General features: G+C 39.8%; 1 protein-coding gene across 2 annotated transcripts; it reads right to left on the bottom strand.

Moving 5' to 3' along the window:
• Window positions 1–2,343: 2,343 nt before the first annotated feature.
• Window positions 2,344–23,905, bottom strand: NREP (neuronal regeneration related protein). 2 transcript variants are annotated; one of them, XM_075079305.1, is made up of 5 exons: window positions 23,744–23,905; window positions 23,592–23,639; window positions 22,068–22,130; window positions 7,959–8,036; window positions 2,344–4,031 (listed from the first exon to the last, which is right to left on the bottom strand). In XM_075079305.1, the coding sequence occupies exons 3-5, from the start codon at window positions 22,068–22,070 to the stop codon at window positions 3,906–3,908; spliced, it is 207 nt and encodes a 68-aa protein (XP_074935406.1). In that variant the 5' UTR covers window positions 22,071–22,130; window positions 23,592–23,639; window positions 23,744–23,905; the 3' UTR covers window positions 2,344–3,905. The 2 variants fall into 2 exon arrangements, with proteins under 2 accessions (XP_074935406.1, XP_074935405.1); XM_075079304.1 differs by lacking the exon at window positions 23,744–23,905 and having other exon boundaries at window positions 23,592–23,735.
• Window positions 23,906–25,646: the final 1,741 nt, after the last annotated feature.

Raw genomic sequence — 25,646 nt, 5'->3', positions numbered from 1 at the left:
AGCTTAAAATTCTCTGTGAAATACAAGGATATATTATTATTCATATTTTGCAGAATTCGTCATTGTTTTTTTCTTGTTTGATTTGCTGAGGGACAAAGATTGATTCACCAGATCCTCCATGAGATGTTACTACAAGGTTTTTGAGTTAGAACCAATATTTCCTGAATTGATTGACTTGACCATAACACTTCAAAAATACTCTCACTAGCGTTTCTATTGTGCAAATAATTATTTAACAAGAGGGTTAAAAGGTGGCTTGTCATGCTGTACTGCATCAACTGACTGTGAGACACATTCAGTGGGTGGCAGGGGGGTTTCAACTGTTTTAATTGATTTTCCAGGTACTGGAAGCCTCCCTGACAACCTGAGAAGAACTAACCTGCTCTGTTCCCCACCCTTGCCCTACCACGAGCTCTCTGGGTCAGCTCTGAAACTGCTGATTCTCAGATCCAGCTCAAGGTCTCTGTGCCATAGGCAAAATTAAATGTTGTCATCTGAAGGTTGAGAACAGTCTAACTTCTGTCACCTTCACTCCTGGTGTAGCAAAGTTCGGTTGTGCCATGGCTGTGTTGAGCCTACAGCTGAGATTCCCACCCTCCCCCCTCTGCTCCCCAACACCAACACCTGGCACAGGGGTGCAAAGCACACTGCTCACCCCAACCCCTGCTATGCACGAAGGCGTATCATATGTACACCACACAGGGGCAACCAAGTGATGCATGTAGCTAATGTCTCAGTCAGGCTGTGTAGTTTCTTCACAACATGTCTAATAATTATGATTCATGGAACACTACAGGAAAGACACATATGAAATCCTAGGAGCATTCCTTAGAATGACCGTACCATTGGTTTTTTAGGTATGGTCACTCTGTAACATTTTTCTTTTTTTTTTTTTCTTTTAATCTTCTAAAGATTAAAATGATGCTACATACATGCTAAAGCCACTGTGGCTGATGCAAAACTGTAGCTCACCTTTGCCTACTCAGGAAGCCTCTATTAATCGTAACGTATAAGAAATCATCTTTGGCAAATTTTGGTCTCTAGAATGTTAGCATGTTAAAAGTTGTTTTTTACAGTTTTATACAGTCCTTCAGGTTTATTATTAAGAAAAAGGCCTGTTATTTGTGGTATTCAAGAATGACTTTTCAGTTGTTGTAGTTTGGTCAAAGACCTTAATCCACAGATCCTTATGTCTGTATCAAAATGTGGCATGTTTCTGTGAAGATTAAAATCCAGTGCCAAGGTCAAGCAATTATTTCAGCAGCTGCAAGTTCCAAATGAGTGTGGAACCCTTTTAAATTTTTCAGCTTTAAAAACTTTCCTTGTGTAGCAAATTTAAATATTACTAACAACAGGATTTGGATTTAAAGGCCTTTTAATCACCTTTCATATCTCTTTTAGAAATGGTTCACATACCTCCCAAAACCAGTGGACCACAGGTTAAGAAAATAAAATCAATTAATCATCGCTGTAATTCTATTAACTGTTTCATATCATTTATTGATGTATACAGATATGTATATTAGTAATGTCTGTATGTATATACATATACTACTGATAGATAAAACTGCTTTCTAATCAGAGAGCCAAGCTCTAGCGCAAATACACTGACCTGTTGTCTTTCCTACAGTAAGATCAGTGGCCATTTGGATCAGGTGTCACACATGCATGGTCAGTTTCCTGTGATACAGTTGAAGTAAATGTGTAAATTCACTCAGTGGGGTCAGGGCATATGGAATTGCACTTGTTTGGTCTCATTAATGGAAAACTTTGGGGCAGACCCTCAACTGGTATTCATTGGTAGATCACTCGTTGCGTTTTTAAAAAAGTGCTGCTCTATCTGTTTTCTATGCTAAAATGAAACAAATATATGTTCTAAACCTTACAAATGCAGGTATTATTTTACCCCCAATAAAACTGCTTTTAAAGAGAGGACTGTATCAACACTCTTTTAAACTAAATTACACACACTAGGAAAACAGCCTTTTCATTCCATTTACTAGAGATGGAAAATGAAATATATTGTGCTTGACATGCACAGGCCCACCAGACTCCTCCTGGGATTACTGAAAATGGCGTCAAGTGTCACATCTGACCCAGCCACTCTGCAGTCTTGAAAGTGAAGTGCATGACTATCATAGTCCAGCAGTCATCATTTCCCAGACCCAGGTCTGGTATTTAAGTTATCTTAACAGCTATTGTTTAGCATACAACAAAAGGAATTACCTTTTACTTCAGCAGATATTCCCCAAAAAACCCTCAGAAATCACGTAAAGAACAGGTGCAAACAAACAGAAAAGGATCCCACCCCATACTGTAATAAGGAAACAGAGATATCACGGCTACCCTTAGAGCTTGCATATTTATTGAACAAATCCTACTAAAATAGCTAAAATACATTGGGTACTTGTAGTGCATTATTAAAGATCACATTGTTACAAAAGCCTGCATTTTCAGCAGTACACAACTGCAACTATACATAAATGCCACAACTGCTGAATATTATTTCTTGCACTATATACAGCACAGTAGACCTATCTAATCTATTTGAAAAGAAAATGTACAAGAAAAGGGATACAGAACTTGGGAAAAGGAAAGAAATCTAGGAATTGCAGTGCATGCATTGGTATTTAACAGTCAGAAGCTAAAACAGTTCAGAACAAGGCCTGCCCTGTAAAAGGAAGAGCTAAAAGACAGAGTTATATAAAAAATTAAGGTGGGCTTTCAGACTGTGTCTAACACAACAACACTCCATGAGTAGATGATACTGTTTAATTTTGTGTTTTGTGTTGTTTTGTATTGATAGTAGTCTGGGAGCAAGAACAAAAATGTAAAGTCCACATGTTGACGGTACTGTGGAAATGTACTCTTTCCCCTTTAGGACTTCTCCTCCCAGAAATTTGCAGTGTTTTTCTTACAATATCCCCTATTTTATGGATTCGAAGAGGACATTAAAACTTGTCCCTTCTTTAAAAAAAGGCTTAAAAAAAAGACAAAAATCAAAAGAGATTTTGAGAGGTTGGTGGAAAATTATTGCTCATCTTTCTCCATGAGGTGGATAGGAGTCAGAAAGGAGATTCTACGTAAATTACAGTTTTGTGATTGCTCCCACTATAACTGCATGTTTGTGAGTGGACCCTGATAGGGAATCAGTTCCTCACTTGTACACTATAAGTAGTTACTCACCTACAGCACTGAATAAGAAAGCCACACTGAAGACACAAGTAAACAAGTCAGTCCAGTCTAAAGAACAACATTCAGAAAAACAAAGTACCAACACCTTCTCAGAACATGGAAATAAAAAATAACTCCATCAGAGCTACCTTGCCAAGGAGCATATTTAAAGTCCAAAATAGCACCATTCATCAGTGTCTCAAATCCCGTGGCAGCATCACAATCACTTACCACAAGGAAACCATGAGTTTCATACTACTTCTATACATCAAAAGAGTACATGGATAAAATATAGAGATATACAGACAATCAATGAAAATAAACTACTAGGCTTGTTACATCTAAATGAAAAAAAAAAGGGGGACTCTCAGCCTCTGCAAGAAGCAGTTCAGGATGGTGGAAATGGAGAGAGCAATTTACCGGTTGCATGTGAGCAGTGGAGTTTGAGTAGTGGAAGACATTGCTGTGGTAGAACCAGGCCTGAGGGCCCACCTGTAATGTTTGTAAACATGGATTCACAGTGTGATATTCTGAGAGCTTTCGCTTGAGTCAGAATGTTAAAAACTATTTTTATGGTACACGTTTGTCCACTGTTATTCTCTAAAGCAAGGCTCAGAGTCCCATAGTTTCTTCTTACACTTGATGATTTACACAGAAACAATTCCCGATATATGACACCATGACCTCATCAAACCCATACACCATATGTAATACAAATGGAGAAATTATGATTAAAAAGAGTAGAGGTAATTGATTTTGGTGAAATGGTGTCCATAGCCATTCACTGGAACCAGGCATGCCCCCTCCACCTCACTTTTCTTCTTGCGATTTACTTCCTTTGAGATGGGGAGACTTCCCTGTAGAGAGGAAAAAAACCACTATTAGCTGTGCTTCAGGGAAGTCTATTTGGTGGGGCCTTCCCATCTCCCATCCTGAGGTTTTCATAGTTCCCTACCTTTAGTTCAGAAGTAAACATCTACTAAACATGGCTTAATCAATGGTAAATACTAATGCCACAGAGAGCAAAGGATCCCTTAATCACCAGGGAAGACTTGCAGCACCTGAGCAAAACTCTTCATTTGGGGATGAAGTGTGCCAAAATGCAAGAATTGAGCCAATGACCATCCTCCACTGCTTCACTGGGGAATTTGGGCATTTGTTGTACCGCACCTGGGGAGACCCCAACCATTTCAGCAGTTACAGCGGAAAAAGCTGTAGAGTGACAACACTTTCTGCAGCTCACTGCCAGCTGTACATCCTTACGCTGCTCCTGGTTTTCTCACTCTTGCCAAACCAAGCTATTTCTGTGCTCTTCTTAATAGCTGGGACAGCTCAGGCCTAAAACTGCATCTGCAGGTGCTGTGTGTGCGGTAGTTCTGGCATACAAATATGGCCAAAAATGAGCAATTACCTATTTTGCACACATGAAGCACAAGAGGCAGAGTGTCTCACCTTCATGGATGCAAAACTTGTGGCCACAAATGGACAGATGGCACCAAGCCCCTTCGAAAATATAATCCTGTACCAACTTGGGTAACCAAGAAACTAATGTTAATGGTAATATCTATCAATAAATTAATTTGTTTGCTTGCTTTTTATAAACCCCAGGTTCCATGTTATGATTCGCCTTGGCCTCCAACATAAAAGTGCATCTTAGTTATGAAACATCATATTGTTAAGAGAACCTTTTACAGCTTAGACCTCTCATCTTACAAACACCTTACAGCTCAAGCAGCTAGCGTACACTATTAAGTGACTTTCCTATAGTACTTCATTGAAAAGAGCACTTAAAGGCACTGTAGTGTATAGTGTATTACTTGTCTCTGGACAAGTACGGAGATGGTGTGCTAAGTCAGCCAGCTGCCTCAGTTAGGTTTTTGTAACCATACTTAACCATTCACTGGCTGAAGTCTATGCCTATTCAGCAAAGTATTTAAATACATGTTTCAGTTTAAGCCTCAGTAGGAAGCCTAAAGGCTAAGCATACACTTAAAGTACTTGGCTGATGCTATGTCACTATGGGATCTTAAACAAAAAGAATTTTAGAAAGTAATATATTGTAAGTTATGGGAAAAATCTGTGGGTTTTGTGTTTAAGAGATCAGAATTGTAAAGATGTTTTATTGGTTTTATTGCTTAGGACATGTTTGTTGTATAAGCAGATTGCTTTTAGTTTGTTTAAGAAATTGAAATTATGTTTCTCAAGTTCAATTTTCTGATGTGAGAGTTGTGAATTTCTGAGTTGGGAATTAAACACACAGCAGTCTCACAACTACCAAGAAAGTATGATTTTCAGCAATTTTCCTTTCCTGGCTCTTCAGAGCCATAATTTTCACTATGATGTCCGTATTTGCTGGGAATAAGGCTGCCCCATGGCTTTCCCACTGCCTTTATTACAGGATAAATTCTGCTTTGGGGTAGATGAAGTCCCCCAGGGTTCTGCACTGCACAGAGCCAGGAGCAGTTTTCAGGCTGAACACACAGTAAAATACTTTCTTAAGGGCAGATGGTGCCCTCTCTCTTCAGGGCATCACAACTGGAGAAACTGAGCAGACTTCGATCAGCACATATGCAGAGGGGTTCTGCAAGCCAGGGGAAGAAGTAGGAATAGAAACATACCTTGCCTTTGCTAGGGCCAAGCTGGGGATTTTGCAAGAGACAATTTCAGAATGAAAAAATAACATTTGAATTTTAGTGACTGTACAAACATGTTTCCTCACAGGACTCTAAAAATTCCATCCTCGTGATAATATTTTTGGGTTTTTGTTGACTAAATTTGCTACTTGTGTATCATTACAGGACATGAGAAGAAAACTAGAAACTTACATATGCAAACAGGCACACCACACAGACCAAAGGTCTGGGCAAATTTCCAAAAGCATTGTGTTGGGCAGTTCCTTTTCAGCTGTGAAAACAATCTCAGTCCTGAAGTTCTGCCACACAATCATAAGATAAAAAGTCCCATATGACCCTTTGAGGACTGGAAATAAATTGTCTTTAAGACATGTATCCTTTTATATTTGTTAGTTTCATGAAAACAAGAAAACATTTATATCTGAAATAAGAGTTTAAAAAAATATATTAATTTTAATTTTTTATTTCAGTAGTTCAAGCTGTTTAGCACTGCGTATATACAACTGTTGAGCTGAAGGACTGAGCACTTTCTGCAGTCTTCTTCAGGAATTTACCCTGATTCATTTTGTAAGGTGGATGAAAAAAATTAGATTTCAAAGACACCCAGCTTCTGTTAAGGCTGATATTCTGCTGGAAGCTGGATTGTGTGCAGCTAATATTCAAGTTGCTTTTGAAGATCAATTGTGAAATAAGATTTGGACCTAGTTCTAAAAACTGGTCCTTGTAAGCATATACCAAATATCTGTTGAAGAATTACATAAAGTCTAGAAGAAATGCATCATACTTAAAAAGCAGGAATCCAATCACTTTAAAGGAAAAAAAGTATAATATTTTTTGACTAGTTGAGAAACAGTTATCCCTTTTGATAAACTTTTTTAAGGTATGTAAAGCATAAAAACATGGCTATTCATAAGTCCAATATAATGCAGCACTGTTGCTAACAATGCTGCACATCGTTCACAGCTTCATTCCTTTCTTTCAGGAGCAACTTTGTTAATGATGAATGACAACTTACTAAAAGCTGCTAACTTAAAATTTTGGATAAAAAGTTAATGCAGAGCTGATTCATACAATTAGCAAATTCATTTAATATAACTGTATATAACACATTCATCGTAATCTGGAATTGCTATCAGCCAACTCAGCTGAACTTTTGAAACACTTCAAATGTTAAGAATGGTAGTACTGCCATATATGTTAATTTAAAGATTGGCATGCTAGCACATGAGCCTGCAAATAGCAGACTGCAGTAGCCCAGCTATAAATTTCAGATGTTCCTTTGTAAAGAAAAAGTGTGGAAAATATAGTCCTATCTAGATGAAATAGCAGAGTTTTCTTAACAAGGAGCTGGAGTCTAGATAATAATTAAAACTCAACCAAAACAATTTTCCATGTGCTCTCTCCTTTATTTACCTGCCATTTTTTTGCCAAATATTGAGTCAGTAATGAAAGGGAATATGAAAATAAACCATGTACATTTTGTGGTTCTGAGTAACTGTTTTATTTTCCTACTCAAATTTCATATCAAGTTTCAATTTATGAAACCAGCAATGGTAACGGAACAAAATCTTATGAATCTTGTCTGACAAGCCACATCTTCTGCATTTATGTTGGGGTATTTCTTGTCAAACTCAGATGAAAACTGCCATGCTTTGTATGCTTGTTACTAAAGGCAGGTAAAGCACAAGCAGAAAACTTAACAAAAGAAAACCAGCACCTCCTTCCTCCTCCTGCATCATCATTGACTTTTTGATCTGTATTGCTGAGAGAATTGCCAAAATCAAGCATTCAAAACTCAGATGTCAAGCTTGTAAAATCATGAGACAGACTTAAGAAATATGAGCTCTTGAAAATTAGTATGTTTTCTTTCTGGTATGTAGCCAGCAAGAGTCCACGTCTTCTGCAAGCCTGAAGGCTAAAAACATAATTTTAAAATGAAAACTGAAATCCTTACTTAACTGCCCAGCTCAAGGAGCCAAGGCTTTAAGAAAAACAGAATACCACGAGACTCGTGATGAAATCATGGGAGCTGGCTACTCTCTTGAAGCAGTCATAAAATAAAATCCATTGAACTTTCAATGTCTTTTTTCAGAAAACTTTCATCTTAGTAAACTGTTTATTAGATGAAAGAAATTACATAAATAACTTTACCTTTGGAAATCCCCCATCCCCTTGGCTGGTTGGGAAGGTTTTCTGGCTTACCCAAATCGTTAACCTTGGTTGATAAACCTGTAGTGACATAAATATACACAATTTCTTACTAACAAAGAGAGATTCATTAAATGCAATCAAATGCTGTTCATGTGACAGACCGCATTACTAAAACTGAGAGTCTAATGTCAGTTGAGCTTGGCCCAGAGACCTAGCTGCATTTTATACTCAGTACATATTTTTGAGTACCCATGACAACAAAAGCTGTCCCTAGAGTATTTCAGCTAGATTGTTTATGGCAATCTGCATTCAGCAGGCATTTTAGAAAGAGCATGGATGGATTTTTGAAAATATCTTCAAGAAATTCTGTATAAGAAGATGTCCACTAATACGTTTACTGAGGATATTGTACGACTGTGTGCTCATTCTCTTCTGCCAGAAGTCACTGGCAAAAGACTATTTAATGAAGATTATTACCTTTGCTGATGACTGCAGGAGACAAGGGCAACACACCTTTGATTACCCTTTTACGAAGAACTATGAACTAGAACTTATTACCTTCTCAGATCATTAACACAGCTACAATTCTGTGATAGCACCCTGTATTTTAGGCTTTAAAGGAACTCCAACACATTATAAAAGACATACAATAAAATAGCTGGCAGGATTTAATGGTTAAGGTACTGGCCTATGACTGCTATAGGAAATTTTTCGTGTGGAAAGTGGGTAAATCCAAAACTGGCCACTGACTACAGTGGGAAGTTAGACTGAATACATACCAGGGTAATACACCTCTGTTCTGGTGAATCTGAGCTGGAAACATCCTGTGCTTCAGTTCCTCAACTTCAGAAGGAAGATCAAAGCACTTCTTCATCTCACCCTCATTAAACACTGAAGTAGTCAGGTACAAGTTGCATACGACACTGAAGATCCTAGATTTACTTTCCTGCTGGGTCTGCCTCCTGGGCCTTTGGGGTTTTGTGAATTAAACTCTTTCAGCACAATACCTGAATGTCAAACTGTTGAAGTTTTGAGCTGAACTTTACAAGTTACACCATTCAAACTTGTTTGCACTTTGTGAATCAACACTTTTCTTGTCAGTTCAATTCCTGGTGGACTGCCTTTACTCACTTCCTGACTATTGTATTTATATTGAAACCTGACAAATGTTTTCAGTGTTCTAAATTCTTGGAATTGCATGTTGACTATTAGTTGTCACAACTGGACTAGAGGCAGCTTGGAGAAATTATCAGAAGATTACCTGAATCACCTTTCCAAGAGAAAATCGTGAACTCTACTATAAAGTAGGAAACAGAAGAGGCAATTTTAAAACACAGAGCCTAAGGCAGTGCCTGCACTGATAACACTATTCCACAGTTCTCCACAGTACAAACCACAGTGCTTTCTACTGATGAAAGAATCAGATTTTATTTCATATTGTAGATTAGTATATGATCTCAGACAAACCAGTTAAGCTCTCTGAGCATGGCTGACAGAATAATACACAGCACAGGGTGCTCTGTGAATTCATCAGTTAATGTTCACACTGAATATTTGAGACACTTGAATGAAAGATACCAAGTAACCTCTGAGCTCTCTTGTTGCTATTTATAGTCACTGATTGCCCATCCTGCAACTATGCCTTATTTTACTGTGTAGTCATATTCTTTGTATGAAAACTCATGGTGGGAAACAGTGATAACAGTTGAGCTCTACCACAGGACGTACATGCTCAAACCAGTCAAGTATATAAAAACGTGTGTTTTCCTATAGGAAGATGGAATAAGCATCAGAATATAGTATTACTCATTATGACAAATATGAGCTTCTATATTTTCCATGGAGTCTGAGATGTATTCAGGTTAGCCTATAGGCCTTTTCACCTCTATTAATATTTTAATAGGAATAAAATAACTACCTGCAGTTAAATGACAAAGAAAGGACCCTCAACTTAAACTCATAAGAACTTACAGAGACTGCAGTTTGAGGGTGGATTTTGGGAATCGAGTAGGAGTTAAAATGTATAAATTGTAAGATATACTCACAACTATGCTCCAAGGTCGTTTTTTTTCTTTAAAAAAAACAAACAAAAAACCAAACGAACCAAAACAAAACAATATCAAAACCCTACCACAACCCAGCGCTACCAAAAAACCCTATACAAGCCCCAGCTGTCTTTCACAGTAATTTTCTGTGGAAGAAAAAAATCAATAATGTCCTATTTTCTTAATATCTCTTCAGAAACAACTACTGTGGCCAATATTGGTAGAAAATAATTATATGAGCCTAGTCCACATGCAGCAACCGTTCCGCTATAACGGTACCAAAGTCCTGAATGGGCAGCCAAAGTATCTGCCTTGTGAGCAATGCTGAAAGGCCAGTGACTCATGGATCCTGGCTAAGTGGAGGAAGATTCTGGAATGGAAAAAAGATACTGGTGTAGAAAAGTCCACTCAGGACTTATTGCAGTCCAGCAAGAGAAAAGAAAAAGAAAAAAAAAAAAAAAAAAAAAGAAGAAGAAAAAAGGATGTCATGCCACTCTAAGTGCTTTATAAAATGCAGAAGCTACTTAGATGTTCAAATATTCTGATAACCAGAGAGTTAGAAAAACATAGCAAGAAGTTTTAGTCAATTACAGCAGCTCAAAACAACAGATATTAATGTTGCAAGATGAGCTATAGAGAGAAAAAAAGTGCAAAGCAGTGCTCCATTACAGGCTAGGATGTAAGGCTTACAACATTCCAGCTGTTAGCATGAAGCAACCACTTCTAAATAAATGCTTCCATTGATACACAACGTATTTTCATTTCTTAGTACTTCCTGTGTGACTATTATGTGAGTACAGCCTTGGCTTAAATAACCAAAGTATCAGGATTCAGAAGAGAATTACTGAACTTTGGGATGGAGTGAAAACTAAAGTTACTGCAAGTCTGTACAATGCGTGATCCATATGTTGACTTAAACTGATAGCCTCAGTATTTGATAATCACTAGAAAAAAAATTAAGATAGTAAGCTTCATCCATAAATTAGCAGAGTGGATCACTCCTAAACATTTGACTAACAGCATTATTACCCTTGGAAGCCTGCCTTCCTGGCAGAACATGTGATACACAAAACCATTCATTCCCACTTTGAGAAGTCAGGGGGAAGGAAACCCACTGATCTGGGAAGTACTGTCTGAGATAGTGTTCTGCCACAACAAGCAATTCTGCCTGAAACATTGAGGCCAACTTCAGATAGACAATTATGAGCTATGAGGAATATGTATCCAAGTCCTTAGCCTCCATTATCTTGAAAATACACAAATAATAAAAATTAAGATCAAAAATCAGAAAAAGCAAAGGTGGAGAAAAGTAATTGCCCAGTCTATTTAATGGCTCTTACAGCATCCAGACTCCAGAACTGCTACTTTTTTCTCAAAACCAGAAGGATTTCTAGAGTAGACTCTTCTCCTCTGCTCAACAAACCAAAACTTCTCTTTTGCTATTGGAAAGGCTGTCTTTAACCAGCATTTCAAAACTCCGATGCCTATTCTTCCATTTTAAGCCATGTCCTCTTTAAGAGCAATAGTAGGGGAGCACAAAGTTTTGCCCGGCTTTAAAACAGATACATAAAATAATTCTAACAGAGCTGGACTAAATCTACTGTATCAGTCACATCAAAATGCTAACATTAATTTCTTGCTACCCACTCCTCATTTCTACACACTAAAAGCATCTTCCAAACATTCAGGCACATACATCAAGAGGGAAGAAAACAGATTTAAAGCAGGCTAAACTTAGTAAAATGAGCACTCTCCTGTTAAACATTCCCAAGGTTTTTATAATTAAGAAACAAACAAGAAAGCCCCCAGAGCTACTTTTTCTATCTTTGCTTTTTTTTTTTCCTTTATATGTGGACCACAACTGAATCGCTGTTCATCAAGACTTACAGGAGTTGAATTCTACTGCAGTCTGGATTTCCAGACTACAAGCTTAATGAAGAAGACCAAGTGCTCTGAGTACACCAGCAACCATCTTTCAAGAAGTTTCAGACAACTTCTTCATCACAGAAACTAATTCGGGGGTGGGGGAATGAAAACAAAAGGGAAATGATGACAAGTACTCTAGAAATTCCTAATTCCAAATAAAAGGTGACCATCTTTAGTAATTCTGCATCAGCCTACCTAGGAGCTGAAAAAAGGGCTGGGAAAGATTTACTGTGCGGATTAGCAGTCGAATAACAGACAGAGACGGCTGTGTGCTGACGAACGGGAGTAAAATGAGAGGTATGTGTTGAAGAGAAGGAAGAAAAGGCGCATGCTCTTCCCCTCCACAGAACTAAAACTATGCTTGTGCAGTTTTGAGGATCAAGGGCCCTGTGTGACTGTCATGCTTACTCCAGAATGAAGAGTGGCCACCCTCCTACCATGCTGCCACGGGAATGCGACATGTAGCCAGAAAGGAATGCTGCTCCTCATTTCTGTACCTGTATTTCTTTAAAGTAATTTGGGGGTTTTTCATCACCATTGCTCTGTGTTGCAGTGACACAAATCAATGGTATCAAGGCTCCTAAAGGAAAAGTTGAAGATTATTTCCTTTTTGGCCTGTCTCAGCATCACTGAAAGTATCTAGCAGATTTTCTTTCCAAACAGAATCCTGATGCATTTTCTTTTGTAAAAAAAAAAAAAAAAATATAACATAGTTACCTGCTAAGTTAAAACAGTTATAACTTTGCAGTTTCTTAAGTTTCTTAGGTACCAGCTGGTTTGAGCTGTAATGACTTTTCCCAGCACGTTCTACCCTGCACTTCTCAATCCCCCAAATGCTTCCCACTGCAGTAAAAAGTTCTCTTTGTAACCAACAGCCCACCATCACAATCCAGACGCATAAACAGCCTCTTCATTGAAAATCTTACTATACCACTGCCTGAACACCAAATAAATAATTCTGTTAAAAAAATTAATTCATTTTAAACAGAACTGGAAGGAAAGCTTGTGCCAGGATCAATGCATTTACTTCAGTGCAAAGTGGTAAACTAATACTCCCATCTGCAGTAGTTTATTTTTAACACTCTGAGGGGAACATTATGAAAACATGTGATACTAATGTCCACCATGTTCCAAACCTAACATGCAGTTTTTAATAAATCCAGCAACTGTCATCTGAATGGTTGCTGCTTCTCAAGAGTTTAGTTGCATGGCACTCTGCTATCAATCAGCTTTGTCTTCTGAATCTTCTGGAGAGGGGAATGAGAGGGCAACATCAAGAGTGCTCATCATTACTCCTTATTTCAGTTTTGATGAACCTTTGTTAGAATTAAGATGTACACACGATCAAATGGAAGGCTGCTGTTGTGATAGGCTGACTCTGAAACAGGCTCACTTGAGGAAGCTCTCCCCATCAAAACATCAGAAACCACAACTTGCTCAAGTTAAAAGGCGACTTAATTACCTTAGCTTAATTATTTAAAAAACCTGTGGACATCCGGCTTAGCAGCTGTGAGGCCTGCCAATTTTTGTGAAATTGATCGCTTCTTTTCCATGGCCCTGCATGACAAGTCTGAGCCTCTGGTTGAGGTACAGTGACAGTTATCCCCAATAGCCTGCCTTCACATTTTCAGTATACTGTCAGGGCAGGAGGTTTTTCTACCAAGTCCTGCTTTCCATATCAGTGCTATGAACATCCAAAAGTCAATGGGGAAAAAAAAAAATCTACAATCATTTCACTTGGTTAATTCCACACAGCAGATAAAGGTAGGTAAATGGCTTAAGAGAACTGATGAAGAATTACACAATCATTCTCCTCCTGGATGGGATTCCTCCAAGTGTCCCACCTGTTATCAGCGGAACATAGCAGGACAACTGCACACCTGAACTTGCCTCTGACTTCTGTGCATCAGCATCCTTTGCTGGCTCTGCCTTTTGATGGGGAAGATATTACTGCTGCATTTTATTCCTCCCCATTTGATGACTCAAACTCACAACACATAGAGATGAAAAAGCCTAAATGAGACAAGTATGCTTTTCCTTGCATCCCCCTCTCCACGCTGCACATGAGTTAGCAAGTTTATTCATTATGGGTTTTTAGCAGTCCTTGTTCATCACTTCTTCAATTTCTGTCAGTTTCACATAATAGGATGTCATCTGCTCCCTTCCATACAGAACACAAGGAAGTGACCTTGGAAGTAGTTTTTCTAGATTTTAAATACAAAACTTCTCATATAAACCCATCTTCATCCAGTGTTTCTTTCATCATTCTCAAAGCTTCTATTCTACACGCTACACTGAAGTGTCTCCTACCTTGGCTTGTCTATATTCTTCAAAGAATTCACTCATGTCCTCACTCATACTATAAAGGTTGCATCTTTTATATATGTACTTACAGCATCCCATGACAGGTATAAGCAAATTATCTGAGTGACTGTGCAAAATTTACTAAACCTTGCTTTTAAGACTAATGGGCTTTACTGCCACAGAGCCCCTTGCTGCAGGAAAGGACACTAGTAGGCACTAAGCACTCAAAGCAGGCACATTTTTCCAAGTAGTCTCTTATGTGACTACTGGCCTCCAAAACTGAGCGAGTATGGTGTTGAGAAGGGGAAAACACAAGCTAATCTAGCATGAGTATGTAGTCAGCACTCTCCTGCCAAATTCTTTAGCTGGTAGGAACCCTCAGCAGAAACTTTAGCTGTCTTCTGGCATACATGATTGAATGAGGTTAGTTATAGAAAACACTTTCTTTTTCCTTGGAGAGGAATCCTCCCCACACCACCTGAGTGTAATGCAATTTTTAGGCACAGAGATCAATTTGCACTTTTCTGCACAAGTCAGAATGAATCTAGCTTGTGTGCTACAAGTGCTCTCATGCTGCTTTTCTTCATTAATGTGCAAAAACCATTGCAAAGTGTTGTTAATATTTACCATGCATATGAAGACTAAGAGAAGGAAATCAAGAGATACATTGTGAACGTTGTCATAAACGCTCATCCAACTTCTAACTGAGTTCATAAACAAAAATACTCATTACCAGGTTATCACACTCCTTGAAAGGAAAAGAAATTCAATTATTTCAGAATGATAACAAGAAACAAATGTATATTATATGGAAAGTTCCATTATCCAATAAAATGGCTGCAAACTACTTTATTCCACCAGTAAAATTCTGTGCATGGATTCTGAAACTGTAAAACATTAAAGAAATTAAAATAACCATACGAGCCCTCCAGAAAACCAAACTCAAACGCCAGTGCAACTCAGCACCTTTTCCACTTATTTTATTTGCCTCTGCACTACAGTGTTAGCTTTTGTTATTTTGCTTAACATGCACACACAGAAAAATAACAGTAACAAGCCTGAGAATTAGAATAGTATTTGAGTTTTCGGTCAACTACATATAAGCTTGTAATTTGCTCTTCAAGTGTAATATGGTAAAGAAAGTTTAGTTGGTAACCCTTTGTATCTGCACCTCATGGTAACTGCAGAACAAGCAGAAGCAAGCCTCTTTGTACAAAGCTGGGTGAACACACAGCATGGCAGCAAAATACAGGCCCAAAGGCCACATGGTTAAGATCTTCACTGGTTTCATACCCAATGCTGACAAATTAATGGAGCAACAAAGGAGGAAAAAAAGCAGCATGGTCACAGACTGACTGAAAAGTCCATTTAGCCCAGTCTCCTCGCTCCATCAAGTTTTGGTCTGAAGGGAAAGACCAGCAATAACAGTGGCCAGTAGGGGAATCCTGAAGAAAGAACAGAGAGACCCCAGAGTAATGCTTCTCCTGTGCACTCTCCCAGTTCCCTCCTTCCAGTTTTGGGGTATACAAAATGTATACACCAAGCTGAATCCCCAGACATGTTCATTTTTAAATTTCCTATAAATTTTCTAAATTAATGGCCTGAATACTGTAACTTACAGAAGACTTGATACACTGCTTTGGACTAAAACTGGTTTGGTTGTTTAATTTTGTTTAAATTTTTCACACATACCAGAAAGATGACCAGAATTCCAACAAGCGATGTTGTTCTCCAAGCGGTGGCAAGCTCACTGTCTCTGCCGACTGCTTTTCTGCAGAGCGCTGCCGCGAAAGCCTTTCCCACCATGAGATACCAATCTCTTGTCCAACCAGCGTATTCCAAGCAAGTACTAAAAGCCCCAGTGGTACTCTTGGAAATGATAAGACAGAAACACATTGTACAGCCAGTACTTACCTCATTAAAAGAGATGTAATGGCCATGGCTGATGATACTGTAACAGGTGCTTCAAAGCATTATGGTACGTTCACCTGCAGTCACTCTACTACCAGAACCTACTGTCATTTAATGTAGCTTAACTGCTACTCAAAATACAAAACCACAAACTGTGCCATGTGTGTTATATAGGTTGAAAGTCATAAAAGATCTGCAGGTTCTGGGACTCACCTAATGAGGAGACACACAGGAAAAGAACTTTTCCTGCCAGATATTGTTTCTGGGTTTTGTTCGTGTTGCCTGGCATAATAACTTAGCTGAGAAATTAAGGGTAAAGGACATTTATTAGTATTTCCACAGGATTTTCTCCTGCGAGCAGGAATAGAGTTATTTAAACTCATATTCTTGCATGATGGGGATTTATCACAGATATAGCCATGCTGAAGCAGAGAAGGAAGTTCTGTTCCTCTCAGACTTTTTGAGTAGCTCTGCCATGCCAATGCGTGCCTTCTGAACACCAGTGCTGTAAGAATTCAAGAGTTCTTTCTGATCATGAACATATTAAGCCAAGGCTTATGCCATGCTCAGTAAGAAGACACAAGTTTGACTTTTTTCAGTTCACTCCCATGCAGGTATGCCATGCTAGTAGGCACACAATAAGGTTAGTGTTAACAAAACTAATCCAGAAACATTTCTTCCTGCAGGATGAGAAAACGCTACCTGTTCTGAGGTTGGGGTTCTTATTATGCAGTATTTACAGAAGGAAGCATCAGGAAGCCTCCCAGGAACATCTACATAGGGATTCATTCAGTCATGCTACAGTTAACTTGCCAGACCAGCAGTCTAAATTGAATTTCATATAACACTCAAACAATGATTCATAGTATCATTCTACATTAAACATTTGAAAAGAACGTTTTTGCACCTTTCCAGATTGCACCCTCAACCAATATGGTTTAATGAGGTGAATAAATATTTGAAATAAAAACAAAATACAAATATTTAAAAATGTTTTTATTAAAATATACTGTCCCAATCAATTATATTAACTGAACTGTTTTTATGAAGTTGTTCTAGAGCTATCGGGTGTAATCCCTCTCCCCTTCTCTTTAGCCATACACACAAGGATCAGAGTTCAGGTGTGGGGCAGCAGTATCCCAATGCAAAAAGAGAGAAAAGATGGCTGGTGAAGGCTTTGGATTCCAAGTCTTAAAAATCAGTGTCATGACTGTAGTATTACAAACTGCATATTAATTCTTATTCCTGATTTTCAGCCTTTGTAAAAAAAGTTGAGCAAAGATTTGTCCTGGACAACATATTATGTAAACCTCCAATTCCATGTGCCAACACAGTCCTGTTCAGATAAAGTATGCTGCACTAGTTACAAAATTTTAGAACCAGAGCATGTATGTTTGTGACTGGGCAGAAACACAAATTTACAGAGCTTTTGTCTTTTAATGTGCATACAAACTCTACCACAGAAACATCCACAGTGTCTATAGCTCTGAACAAAAATTACATTTCTTTAAATCCCACTTCAATTTTTCCCAGCCATAATCAAGTAAAGGTGTTTTTTTTCCACACGGTTGAACAGCTGACTTGGCAAAAGTATTGCAAAAAAGTGAGTTTGTATTTCTGATTATTTTGTAAGCTGGAAAGGCTTTAATTCTCCCTAAGTTTTCAGTAATCAAGTAGTGTTGAGCAAACCACCCCCAGTGTATTCTTCATGCACAATACATAACCGTAATGAAAAAGCACAACAGGTGGACGAAAGTGCTTAGCTCTCATCCCTCCCCATTACTTCTCTTGACCAAGTTCTGCACAGAGCTACACATGAACAGGAGAGGACGTGACACAGTCCTACAGCTCCTGTGCAGTTCTGAACTACCATTAAGGAGATTCCAGTTCCAGACTCAGTAACAACCAAAAAGGAGTACAAGTTTTCTCCTGCCAGACCAGGAGATGCACTTGTCCAGTGTGCATCTAGTATTAGGCTGGGCATAATGTCTCATCCTAGTATCTCCTTCTCCTTATTCCTCAGAGCATATAAAAGGTCCAAAATAATGCCTACATCTTCCAGACTAATCCCAGGCTCCATTCTCCACAGATAATCTTAAAGTTATTAAAATTTGTTCCAACTAAGGTGAAGTCATTTTACAGACACAGAAAATTACAGAATGTGTAAAGGTATCTGCAGACAACTCACTTGAAAAAGATTGCAATGGCTAAACTGGGATGAAATCTTAAATATAAGCTTTGCCTCATAAATTTCTTCACGTAATTTAAATGATGCAATACATTTGCCTGTGAACTGCAAAAAAAGAAATGGCATGGTGATTTTTTTTCTCTTCAAGCAAATGCAGGTTGTCATTTCTTTCTGACTTAATGAAGAAAAGCTATTCCCCCAACTGTTTTTCTCTCCAGAAGGCCATCATCCCATTTTTTTCTTTTCACCTCACATAAGACTATAAAATGCAGAGCAAGCAAATGACAGAATAACCTCAAAACTGATCCAGTTCAGGCAAGGATATGCCACAGGAAGTGTTCAGCCCAAATGGCCTCCCTATGGGGCCTTTCTGCTTTGGACACAGCTATGCTGTACAACACCTAGCCTAGAGATTCCACACCACTAGTGCTTAAGAAGAAAGCCATCTAATCGTCATAAGTCAGCAGTAAATTAATGTGCTGCTCTAGAATGTATTTTGTTTCTTTTCAGGTAGGTCAGAATTAAATCATTAAGGAGGTATCTGTTTACCAATATACACTTTTACTAGTGTTATTAGTTTAAATTCCTTGGCACCTGTACTGCAAACTCTCAGAACTGAACTTGGAAGTCCAGAAATGGACTGCAGTGCAAGCAGCAGAAAAGGACACACCTAAGCGCTCTAGAAGCAAACAGACCACTTTCTCAGGTGTCTGTAATGCCTGTTTGATTGCTTTCTTTGAAAACAAACATTTACCATCAAAAAAAACCTTTCCTGTTTTTGCTAAAAGTCATCTTTGAGGTCACAGAAATCTGGGCCTAAGACTTCCTTACTCTCGCTCTTCTGACAACATCCTTTATTTCAATGACAGGATCACATAGGCCAACAAAATTTTTAAAACAATTTTTTTTTTTAAGTTAGAGACCTTGGTTTTTTTAATTTTAAGTAGCACTAAAATCTGAATTTATGTATTATGACATACAGCACTTTCCAGGAAGGTGGTATATAGAAATTCTGGCAATTTCAAATAAAAATAGCAATTAAAATCACCTTAGGACTTTATACATTGCAAATAAATACAAGAGGTTCCTTCTTCCTTTATGGGGTCACTTAAGCAAATATACAATACACAAGTAAGGACATATCCTTAAATGGCAGGTCTTCTTGTGTAAGATGGCTCAAAATGTCCATGAGTTAAAACTATAAGAAGAATAGAAAGTACACTCTTCTGCCTTTCTACTTCTCTTTAAATTATTGATTATGTTATTATTATACAGCTCAAAGAAAGATTCATTAACCAGGTATGAGGAAATCATAATTCCAAGGCTAGGAAAGGAGAAGTAGCATTGAAAACTAACCTGCTAAATTGTTTGCTTTTACTTGTAACCAGTTTAAGAAACATTTTATGGAGTACGAACATTAAGAAATTAAGAAGGTAAAATAGTGAAGTTAAACCAAGAATTCATTTGTTCTCGCTCAATGAGTTTATTCTAGTCACTCTGAATTTTACTGTAAGCTTACAAAAATAATTAATGACTACTCAGCTTAGCAAAGGAATAAGCAGGCCATTTCCCCCTATTTTTAAGGTTTAGTTCAGCCTGGTAAAATGTAACAGCTAAATTTTCACTGAGTGGTGAAAGCAGAACAGAGCCTTTGCATATGCTGCTGTATTAAAAACAAAGTAACCACTTTTACAATCATGTATTTCAGTGTAGACAGTATTGATATTGAAAGGAGAATTTCTCCAGCAAATTAGAATGGCTAAGGAGACACTTGGAATAAAAAAAAAAAATATGCCAAAGTGTGTCCACTACTACAAAGAAGGTATGTCAGCGGTCTGACTTCACATTACATTTGGTGTTACTGTGCCAAAAGTGAAAGACAGGGAAAAAAGGGTGGTGGTAGGGGAAGAGGTTCTGCTAAGTATCACATATTAAGCAACCTTGCAAGCTGGGGCAAAACCTTGTCTTCCTTACATTGAGATTCTGACCAACAGTCACCAAAAAGTGGAATTAGGCCTTTTAGTAATAAAAAACTTTTCAAAAATGGCCAAATAAGATATTTATGTTACACTACAAAGCAAACAACAGGACTAGACAAGTGGGCAACCACATTTTATTTTCTGCATTTGGATAGCTCTATATTCTATGTCTGGCCTGGAGACTGGCTTCACAAAACTGAGTTCATTGACTACTACAGGAACCTTGCTAGATTTATAGAACCATCTGCTGGTAAAAACCAGTGGCTATTTTATGCCTAACAAAACTTAAAATAATCTTTTGTTCCATAGATAGGCATATATTGCACATAACAGCCTGCACACCGTCTCAGAATGTGGGCTGATTGTCACCTTGGTGTTGGTAGGAAAACAGTTGCCTTATCCAATATTCCATAGTTGTGTGAACAAAATGTATTTTAACATGATCTCTATTCACAGTTTAAGTGAATCATTTCCCTTTTAATTCCCCGCCCCCAACTATTCATTTATATACAGATGAGCAAAGCACTTTGATGAAAGTAGGTTCCAGAATAGACTAAAACTCCAGAATTTGCAAGTTTATTTTTGCAGATAGGAATCATATAAAACAAGGAGCCAAAAAGACAAAAAAAGCCTTTATAGCAGATTACATATTTGCTTATTTTAAACATCTTTTGATCATCCCTCCTCCCTCAAATCAAAACAACCCCAAAGAACCAGACATGGATAATATAATTAATACAATTAATTTAACCCAAACTTAATATGTCCTCGGGAACATGACACTGGAAAATATTCTGTGCTAATGCTACTTCAGACAAGGTATCGCCCCATACCAATTACAGATTTTTGATCATGGTATTATCATGTAGCATCCAAAACATATCACATTCATATCAATACATGTATTCAGACATGCTTCAGTGATAGCTGCATCTTCAGTCAAGGATGTTACACAGGATCTAAACTAGTTCCACCTACTTTATTTACTTTTTCTGTAAAGAACAATTTTCTTTGTCCCACTGATTCTGAGACACTCAGTCCCTCTCAGAGAATACCAGATTTAGAGAATATTTAGATGTATAATTTTTCATCCTTAAAATTAGGTATTTGTCAGCAGCAGTAGCTCAGAGTATAACAAACAGGCTGTTATCAGTAAAGATATAAACACATTTAGCACAGAAGGAAATGGGTCACTGTTGAATATTGTTCAATAAATACATTCCAACTAAGTGCCTGTAAGTTCAGCTAGGCTGAGGCCTAGCCATTTTTCTGGAACAGATTTGTATCACAAAGAAAGGCTAACCTTCTGAAAAAATTACCAAATAAGAAAATTTAGTTTGCATCCTATGTACTTTCCCTACTGACTAGCACTAAATCTGCTTCACTTACTAAGTGCAATGACCTATTTCTTCTTTCTGGGGGGAAGGTGGCGGGGCTGAAATTATTGCATATTGTTTTGTCTGCATGTATTCCTACATGTGTTATGGTGTGTAACCTAAACACTGCTTGTTTCAATTAAATAAGCCTTACTGCACAAAGAGGGATTTCAGATTTTTATTCAAAAAATGCAAGAAAGTCAAAGATCCAACATACGGAGGTTTTCAGAGTACATTAGTCATTGTATGGCAAATCCCCATAGCCTCAAAAAGTATGTCTAATAAAGGTCATATTTATAAATGAGTATTGGGGATGGGGAAAGGAGGTTTCTATTTATACAAAAAATTACTGATTCTTTGCTAAAACAACTAATTCTTACCATTTTTAGATTCTGTTAAGTCTTGGGATTGCAGTTTCTCTCAAGGAGCACAAGGAGAACAATCTGAAAACAATTTAAAAAAATTAAAAATGAAAAAAAAAGTCATTCGAACTGCCGCAATATTCAATAGTTTTTTATTGCCAGCATTAACAGTGGGTGAGCCGAGAATAAGCTTCAGTGGTTAAGATTAAACTCATGCAAATTATTCTAACCACATGTACGCTTATATATCATGCTTCTCTGCACTTCAGTGGTCTGTAGGCTTAAATATAGGACAAAGGAATCCCTGGGACCTGGATTTGCAGAACCCTATGCTATTCTTAGCACTTGGTACATCTCTGAAGAGCGCTACACCTAATGGTTAACACACCCAAAAATCAGCCAAGAGGACAGAAAACCATCACCCTGTGCTTACTGTAAAGGTGGTCTATTGTTCCCAGGGACACTACAAAGTGTGTCTTTTTGCAATCAAGAAACAAGTATAACAGTGTCAGGCTTTCACAATGTAACGGCACGGAGAGTAGGTATTTTTGGAAATGGCACTGCATTACATAACCTCCAGGTTTTTTTCTCTCTCTATTCCACACACCCCCCTATGTTAAATAGGGAGAGGAAAAAAAAAATGACAGTAGGTCCTACCTGATTTAAATGGTACCTTAAATTACCACCCTCTTAACTGACTGAATTTGTAGCATACCTCCTTTATCAGTTTTCATACAGTGACAAAAATTAAAGTTCTCTGCTACTGGTTATATATTTCTTACCTATTGTGTGTATGTATGAAATGTAATTACGTGTGAGTCATATGTTTACACACAAACATACACACATATTGGATTTAAAACTGCAAACCCATATATCCATAAACGTACACATCAACGTTTGAAAGAAAGCACATCACTGTCCACCAAAATACGTTTGTTTTTGTTTTGTTTCTCAAAAGAACCACCCAAAATTTAACTGCTGCACATGCAAAAATGCAGAAGGCTGTTGCAAGAATGACTGCTTTCTAAAAATAAACCCCAGCAGCCTAAGAGGAATCCAGTGTCAGGGCGGAGAAGAGGGAGATTTGTTTTACAAGGGAGAAGAAAAGAGATGAAAACCCAAACCTAGAGCCTTCCATGCATGCTAAAAAAGCTAAGTGCATTAGGTTCAAAAAATGCATTTTGGTGTTCGTGGAGTGCAAAAGCAAAAAAAAAAAAAAAAAAAAAGGAAACAGTTTTAGAAAACCACTTCTCGTCTCCCCTTGCATGTGTGCAGAAAAATCCCCAGCCTAGAAATCCAACCTTAAAGCATAAAGACAAAGAGTTAAATATATATGCTGCACGTTTTCTTATCTTAAGAAAGCCTGTCTGGAAATGTGCACCGAGAGGGGGGAAAGGCAAGCTGCAGCAAAGTCCAGCTAAGGACAAAAGGAAATGAAAAGAAACAAAGAGAGAGAGAGAGAGAAAGAGAGAGAGAGAGAGAGAAAGAGGATTAATTAAAAAAAATAAAATTCTGTGGATTGGAATTGCATATACTTACAGACAAAAGCCCCCGCTCCCTGCTCACTTTCTGTCCTTTCTACATGATCTGAAACACAAATGTGGATTAAAAAAGGGCAGCATGCTACAGAAGGGAATTTATAGTTGGGGGAGTGGAGAGAGGGTAGGGGGTGTGGGGAAGAATGACTGCACCTCTTCCAAAGTGCAGCCTTGGAGAAAAAAGAAAAAGGGGTGGGGGTGGCTGGGGGAAAGTCTCTCCCTCTCTCCCCCTCTCCCAGGCTAGGTTTTGGTTGCCAGCGCTAGTTATATTGAACAATGAGCTAATTCTGATGGTAGCTGGCTGGCTGCCAGCGCTCCCCCCTCCCTCCCGTCCCCTCCTTACACATACACACTCCCCCTGCCTGCCCGCCCGCCACCGCTCCCGCTCCCGCCTCCCCCCGCCCGCTGCTGCAGCGCCAGACTGCTTAGTCTGCAATAATCCGCAGCCCCGCGTACCCCCGGCGTCTGGGAGCCGGGGCAGCGCCCGCCGCGCCGCTGGCCGCACTCCGCCGGGCACCGCCGAGGGCGGATTAGGGTGGCGGTGGCGGTGGGGCCGCGCCGTCCGCGGCGCTCAGGGCAGCGGCGGGGCGGGCGGGTGCCGTGAGTTAGCCGTTAGCCAGCCGTTAGCCGATATTGGCCGTTGGCGCGCGGCCGTTGGTGTCCCCGTGCCCCCCTCGCAGCAGCGCGGCGCAGGCGTGGGCGGCGGCCAGGCACGTAGCGGGGCCAAGGCGCTGCACAGCAGCGGCGGCACCCGGCCAGCGGCGCGGAGCGGCGCGGCGCGGAGCGGGAGGGAGGGAGCAGCCACACACTGTAATAATAACCCTGCAGCGGCGGCAGCAAAGGGCATCTGAGGAGAAGGGGAGGGAGACGGAGGCGGCCGCCCCCCCGCCGCTTCGCCTCGCCTGAGCCTGTCTGGGAGGGAAGAAAATGGTGGGCGGGGAGGAGGGGGCGCCGCGCCGTGACACCGGCGGGCGGCGGGGCCCGGCCCCAGGCGGCGAGGGCGGCTGTGGAGCGGGAAGGGCGCCGGGACGGGAGCCGCGCTCCGCGGGGCGCTGCTGAGCCCAGGGGGCGCCGGGGGAAAGCGGGGCCGGCGCGGGCAGCGCCCGCGGGGCGGTGAGGTGGCGGTGGGACGCGGGGGGCGGGCGGGCCAGCCCCGCAGTGCGGACGCAGGCGGCGCTGCAAGGACGGCCGCCCTGGCCCATGCGTACTTGCAGGGCGGGCAGAGGCGCGGCGCGGCGGGGACCCGCGGGCTGGGGGCGCTGGGTCAAGCTCTGTGCCAGGACGGGCTCCCGCGGGCTTTATGGGAGCAGCGCCTCTCCGTACGCTGTCCTTAGTGGACCAAGTTCAGAGCCTAGGGGCACAGGACAAGGGACGGGAACAGCCGAGTGAAAAGCTACGCGAAGGCTCCCACTACAGAGGCACCAGGGGAAATGGAGCAGCGTAGACACAGCAGGTTGAAGAGCAACAGAGACAGTACCCTGCTGCACAGTGTCTCTCTATAATATGCTACGCAGGGATATATGTCCAAAAAGAATAGAGGAAAAAGTGGTAAGAAGCAAGATTCCCTGTTACCCTGCAGCATGGGTAGTTACCTTCCTCAAGGTTATAATGTCTGAGGCAAGGGCTGTTAAAATGGTATGAAATCGTATGTGCAGCAGGCAAATAGAAGATTAAGCCTTCTCTATTAGGCCTAGGTTTGAGCAACTAACCCTGTTTTTCAAATCCACTTTAACTGCCCATGAAACTGCATTTTTTTGTGGTCCACACAGGATTTCCATTTGTTCAGTGGAATCAGCTTGCTAGCGTGCCTCTGCACCTTCCTGACCAGCTACTTATCTCTGGGAATGCTTTGCAAGCCTGTCAGCTTAAGGAAAATTTGGCAGCCAGAAGGCAGAAATGTGAGGCATAAGCAGCCCCTGATATGTAAACCCCTGGTAAGCTGTGATTCTAACTTCAGTGTGTTAGGATAAGATCATTAGCCTCAGAAATACATAGGTACTACTGCTGTGTCTGTTCTGCCTGTCTCATCCACAGGTTGTCACAAATCAACTGTTGG

This window comes from Phalacrocorax aristotelis, chromosome Z (assembly GCF_949628215.1).
Source record: "Phalacrocorax aristotelis chromosome Z, bGulAri2.1, whole genome shotgun sequence".
NCBI classification, from domain to species: Eukaryota; Metazoa; Chordata; class Aves; order Suliformes; family Phalacrocoracidae; genus Phalacrocorax; species Phalacrocorax aristotelis.
The sequence above is the reverse complement of the archived record's forward strand: the minus strand, read 5'-3'. Positions and strand labels throughout refer to the sequence as shown.